Raw genomic sequence first — 6,085 nt, 5'->3', positions numbered from 1 at the left:
GCCATGGCACGAACAAGAGGCGAAGCCTCGCCGTTCGCCGTCTTTTACAATTAGTTCCTTTTTTTATATATCTTTTCCTTTTAAAAAAAAAATTGCCCTTACTAATATTAATATGTAACATAATACATAATGAATGATACATTGGAAGATTTGAATTCTTGATCTTGTAATGGTTAATGTGCGTTGATCAAGGGGTGTATTAACCAACACAAGTTCAAGGTTGATCTTCCAATTAAAACAAAAACTATGCCATTATGTTGATGATGATGATAATAATGATTAGTGACTTATGATGCTATTGAATTGTGTTTGCATAGCAGAAAAAGGCTCCTTCTTCAGTGAGTTCTGTGCCTCAATTTGGAGGGTGGGATCAGAGGGATCCAGGATCTACAAACTATTCAATGGTTTTTGCTCAAGCACGTGCAAACAAGAAGAGTATGAAGAATGATTTGACTGAATCAATTAAGCGTGCAAGCCTTGGGAGTGAGGAAGAGTTTCTTAATGCTAATGCTAATGCTAATCATGCTCAAGGAAAATCTCATGCTAATGCTATTAATGTTAATCATACTCATCAAGATGAACCTCTTGGCATGGTGAGACTTTCTTTCTTATTAGTTATTAGTAGTTCTTAACTTCTTATGCAATTCTAGATCTTAATTTGGAAGTTCTTGAATCTTTGATAGTTTAATGTATTCTTAGTATGATTTGATATGCTCCACTTAGTTCTGGTCCATACACCCCTTGATCAACGCGCATGGATCATTACTAGATGGAGCTATCTAAAGCAAGTTTTAAGTCGTTCGTTATATCAATGTAGTTGATATTATAATAACAGCATTGCGACTACAATTAAGATTTTGAATTGTAATCCAAAACCACATAACATCAACCCTAATGACATGAAATGTTAGTATAATTAAAACGTCACTCTATTAAAAAGTTTTGAAAAATGACCACCCTAATTCGGCACTCTAGAGGAAATAGGACTAACCAACCAATCCTAGGGCAATGCCATAGAAGACAAATGGGTTGAGGTAAGAACTATTAAAACATACTATTAAGATTTCTGTTTCAAATAACATGGAAGATGAAGGAGAATTGACTTCAATGGAGATAGGTGAAAAACAAATTTCTAATTCCCATGTTGTGTATTATCTCATTCATTGCAGGGGAGGAGAAGGATCCCAACCTTCATAGATTGCTGTATTAGGCCACGATATGTGATAGAATAATCATAAAGCCACTCCTTGAATTTTCAAAATCAAGGGCACTCTATATTGAATCATCATAAATGGATCCATTCATAACTTCTGTGAGACTTTGTGTGTAGATGAGACAGGCTCAACAGAAACCAAGTGTTCTATACTATTGATTGAGCTATTGTACAAAGTGTAAGCAAAAATGTACATTATATCAGTGGAAAAGAAGAACATGAAGCATACATACTTATATACATGTAATGCTTTCTAAATTCATGTACAAGAACATGTAACATTTTTCTTTATTTTTAAACTGAAAAGGATAGCTGAATGTTTTAAGAGGAAGATTTGGCTCTTTTTACTGGTGCTTTAAGGGAACTTAGATATGTGGAATCTTTCTTGTCCAATCCATCAAAGAGATAGCTATAAGGTTGCATTGGTATGTATCTGCCAGTACCTGGAGTAACCTTCAGTTCATTATTTTCCCATACAACTCTCCCTCTAGATATGGTCACTTCAACTTTCCCCTGAAAAACGAAAAGTAATTGATATATGGAACAGGCAACAAAAAAGGTAAGAGAGAAAGAAATAGACCACGAACAAATTGAGTTTATGAAACAACACTTCTATAGTTGATTTTCCTCGCCATTCTTTTTCTCTGAACCGCAATGGATCTTAACACTAATGCTGCTACTGTGAATTTGATTAACTTCAATCTCATGAGGGACCGGGTTATAATTAAAAAAAAAAAGTACCTTTCCTTTCTTTCCGTCGTACACATTCGTATCAAGTCTGGAGTGGTGTGACTTTGTTGATATCTCAAAGCTTGAATTTGGATTGAGGATTATGATATCTGCATCAGATCCCGGAAGAATTGCTCCTTTCCTTGGATATATATTGAATATTCTAGCACTGAGATGATTGTAAGAATTGAAAACATTAATACTACTTGGCTTCTTTAAGAAATATCTTTTTCCAACCAAAATAAAAACAATAAAGCAAAAACTGGATGCCAGATTTTACTCTGGGATTAAGGTTATCAAACTCGAGTTAATACATTCTCAGATTGAGTTTACGAGCAGAGCTTTACAATTCAAGTTTACCTAAGCTCCATGAATGGTAAACTCTCGAGTTTGATTACCTTGCTTTAGATCAACTCAAAACATACCATTCGGTGCTTGTCACCCGGACATAGTCGGTGACTGATATTTGGCCAGATTCCTGTGATAAACAGTAAACTACAGTTAAAAAAGACATCCTCTCTTCCATATTATTGTAATTCCAACAAAAAATTTAGGGATTGCTAAGCTGGAAATTATGATCTTACCACCATAGTATCCCATACCAAATGCATCCTTTCTTCAATACCTATAATTTCAGGTTGCAATGCAAATTAATAATAAACAATAAATCAATTAGAATTCTTTGTAGATCACAAATAATCATGTGCAAGGTGTGATTACCATTGACACCATTGGGAATTTTCCGGAAGTCGTCAATTCCTAAAGCTTTTTGGGTGGAATTAAAGGCACAATGGTCAGTTCCTACCAACTGCAAATTTGCGAAAGGTAAACTATTGTTAAAAGAACATAGTGTGCTGAGGACAGACATAATATGTAGATCACAAATGATCAAAATTGGATAGGATGTATTGCATGGATGTGAGAGAATCCTAACTACTTTGATCAAACTCTTATTGCTGAAAAATTATTGAAACCTGCAAAACTCCGGTTGCAAGGGCAGCTTGAAGTGCCTTATCGTGTCCTTTACTTCTAATCGGGGGACTCATAACATATCTGAAACATGAAATGATATCACTTACATTCTCGAAACTTAAAAGGAAAAGAAAAACAAATAAACAAGTGAAGTCACTTACGATGCTGCAGTCCTAAAGTCGGGATGCCAAAGCCATGATTCATCGAGGACTAATCCAGAGACAACAGGTTCTCCGATAACCCTTTGTCCTGCAGCATCAACACAAACAAGTGACCCAACTAAAACTAAGCCATCAGAGAACCCAAAAAGAAGCTTAAAAAGGTCACATCAATGAATATTAAACATAATGGTACAGTGATCTAAATTGAAAACCTGACTTTCGGGCCTTTGCAATTTCTTCCATTGCATCAATGCTCATCACATGAACCACATATAACGGGGTGTTCACAAAATTTGCCAAGCGAATAGCGCGTCCAGTTGCTTCTCCTTCCAACTACACAGATATGCAAGTCAAAGTAGAAATAATTCATGTTCCATAAAACATGAAGAGACAGATACTTTCTAGACTGCACAAATTGTAGGATATTTGAAAAGAAAACACAATCAATCTAATAATGTTCCAATTAAATGTGGTTTGACATAACAAATAGAAATATGAGAACTTACCACTGCAGGCCTTGAAAGGGCGTGCCCCTCAGGACCAGTTATTCCAAGTTCTATCATTCTTTTTTGGCCTTCATCCACAGCATCTCCATTTTCTGCATGGACCATAGCTAAGGCGCCGAGGGACTTGCATCTCTTAAATCCTTCCAGAATAAGCTCATCATTGACCATAAGAGCTCCTTTGTATGCCATGAAAAACTTGAACGAGTTGATACCTGAAAACAGAAAACATACATGTACGAATAAGATAAATTCCTCCAAAGTTTTCTGAATTTGAAATACCTATCGCCCCATATTCAACCAGATTATCCAAATCGCAATACGGAAATAGAATTAAGACCTTTCTCCTTGACCATGATCTCCATTTCTCTTGAAACATCATCATTCCATTTGGTAATAGCCATATGGAAACCATAATCCATGCAAGCCTTCTTTGCCTTCCTTTCATAGGCTTCATAACCAGCCGTTAAACTACCATCCACTGGTATAACAAAGTCGATGTGCATAGTTGTCCCACCGGCTAACGCTGCAGCATGACCACTGAAGAAGTCGTCTATTGTTCCACTACTCATAAAACTCATATCTAGGTGTGTGTGAGGATCAATGCCTCCTGTTGGTCAACAAAAGAAGCATTTGTAGAGTCAGGTAAAAGATGAAACGAGACACCATAACTTGAATCAGATGAATCTCAGATCCAACAAGTGCGAGGGTACGAGGTAAAGGACTAACATAAAAAATGTGAAACTCGAACAATATTACAATACTAGTAGAGATTAATCTTGATACACTGTCAACCAATCAGGTGTACTCATATAGTAACTTTTGAGGTGATTATTGTGACCTACACACACTTGAATGATTATATCAAAATTTCTATCTGACTAAACAGTAAAAAATTTAATCAATAACTGTAAAAGAGGAAGATACACAGGTGAAGGTCATAACAAGTCTGGATAAAAAACATGAAAATGAACAGGCTTGGAACTCAACATGCTGGAAATTTATCAGAACTTCCACTGACACATAAAACAATCGACATCTATTGAATGTCACAAGGCCTAACCTGGAATGACATACTTCCCAGTGGCATCGATCACTTTCACATCATCCCCAACCTGCCGATGAAATCAATTAAGAAACAAATCATACAAGATACAACTTTTTCTTTTCTTTTCATCTAAACCACCAGTACTTAACACACTATATCAGAACTAATCTGATTTGAACTCATCAGCATGCTTGGAAAATCATTGGAGTAGTTCAAAATCCACTCTAGAAACCACTCCTCCCAAAAGCTTAAGCTGATAGGAGGAGACAACATGAACGGTTATATCTCTAACACTCTTCCTCAAGCAAGAGCTTCTTTTAAGTTTTGCTTGATTTTTGCATAGGCATTTTTTTCTCTTTTTATTTGCCTTATGCTATTTTTAATTTTTCACTTTTGGGATTCACCAAAGATCAAACTCTAGACCTTTCGGACATAGAGTTCTGATACCATGTCATGAAACCACTTATCCCAAAAGCTTAAGCTGATAGAAGGAGACAACATGAATGGTTATATATCTAACATGTTTGTTCAAAATCAATTTCATGATTGGATAACCATTGGTGATGTTTCTCAAGAATTGATTCTCAGAGAACCACCACAAATCTGTTACCTTCCTTCATAATCACTCGTAAAGAGACTATGAATCTTAGCTAAGAATCAATTTGATATATAATGAACCCTACCTAGAATCAATTCTGAAAGCTCAAGACAGAAGTAAAAACAATGCTAGCCCTAACCAGCAACCACAAATCTTATATCTTATATAAAAATAATTGAAGAGATAAACGCATGACATACAGTGATAGAAGGTTCGACAGCAACAATGATACCGTCTTCAACATAAACATCAGCAAGTTGCTGGTGATGAGCGTTGACCACAGTGCCTCCCTTTATTAACAACTTCGACGGTGCGGTTCCACTTCCACACGCGGTGGCGGAGCCACTCTCATATTCAAATCCAGCATCACAGTACTGAAAACCAAACACAATTTCCAATCAAAGTGATAAAGAGAATCCACAAGAACATGAATGGCAACTGAATGGAGAACGAAACACGCATAAAAACCTGGTTAGATTGAGAGAGTGAAGATTGAATGATAGAGAAGAAGATGAAGAGAGGACAAAGGAGTTCTGATACGAAGCTCGCCATCACTGATTACTCAACTCACGCTTGGGTTCAGAGCCAACGGCTGAAGCACTTCTTCAAAATTTTTTTTAAATCTGAAGAAATTTACTTATCAAATAAACAAATCTTGTTACTATTACAATTTAAAAAACTTTTATATTTTTGAAAGAAATGGAAAATTTTGCACTCCGTAAATTTAAAAAAGTAAGTTTTATATATTTTTAATCAACTATTAAATAAACTAGATAGGGCTAAAAAGGTTTAAAAAACCCCTGTACTAAGAGCCCGTGCACCAGTATCGCCAAGTCTAGTGCACTGACGTTGGTTCTTCTT

The 6,085-nt window shown here is 35.9% G+C and overlaps 2 protein-coding genes across 3 annotated transcripts in view; one reads left to right on the top strand and one right to left on the bottom strand.

Moving 5' to 3' along the window:
• LOC107632328 overlaps positions 287–6,085 on the top strand; it is a 7,508-nt gene continuing 1,709 nt past the window's right edge. Inside the window, exon 1 of one of the 2 annotated variants that reach the window (XM_021117863.1) lies at positions 287–593. In XM_021117863.1, coding sequence (XP_020973522.1) covers positions 402–593 — 192 coding nt within the window. In that variant the 5' untranslated portion in view covers positions 287–401. The remainder of the gene's footprint in view (positions 594–6,085) is intronic. The other variant, XM_021117864.1, reaches the window with a different exon arrangement.
• Positions 1,278–5,827, bottom strand: LOC107629058 (dihydropyrimidinase). The gene is made up of 13 exons (XM_016331747.2): positions 5,693–5,827; positions 5,425–5,598; positions 4,642–4,693; positions 3,919–4,188; positions 3,582–3,793; positions 3,288–3,408; positions 3,076–3,163; positions 2,917–2,995; positions 2,663–2,750; positions 2,527–2,567; positions 2,368–2,420; positions 1,955–2,111; positions 1,278–1,726 (listed from the first exon to the last, which is right to left on the bottom strand). Exons 1-13 carry the CDS (start codon positions 5,774–5,776, stop codon positions 1,535–1,537), a joined length of 1,611 nt encoding a protein of 536 aa, XP_016187233.1. The 5' UTR covers positions 5,777–5,827; the 3' UTR covers positions 1,278–1,534.

The sequence above is a fragment of the Arachis ipaensis genome, chromosome B03 (genome assembly GCF_000816755.2).
Source record: "Arachis ipaensis cultivar K30076 chromosome B03, Araip1.1, whole genome shotgun sequence".
NCBI lineage: Eukaryota > Viridiplantae > Streptophyta > Magnoliopsida > Fabales > Fabaceae > Arachis > Arachis ipaensis.
Note: the sequence above shows the minus strand (reverse complement) of the source record. Positions and strands in the feature narration are given on the sequence as shown.

What these genes read in the sequence shown, in the direction of transcription:
- LOC107629058 (XM_016331747.2), bottom strand. Translation starts at nt 5,776, where the DNA reads ATGGCGAGCTTCGTATCAGAACTCCTTTGTCCTCTCTTCATCTTCTTC. An exon ending in TGCAAAGGCCCGAAAGTCAG is followed by an intron (nt 3,164 to 3,287) that starts GTTTTCAATTTA and finishes TTGATGCTGCAG; the next exon opens with GACAAAGGGTTATCGGAGAA. An exon ending in GACTTTAGGACTGCAGCATC is followed by an intron (nt 2,996 to 3,075) that starts GTAAGTGACTTC and finishes TTCATGTTTCAG; the next exon opens with ATATGTTATGAGTCCCCCGA.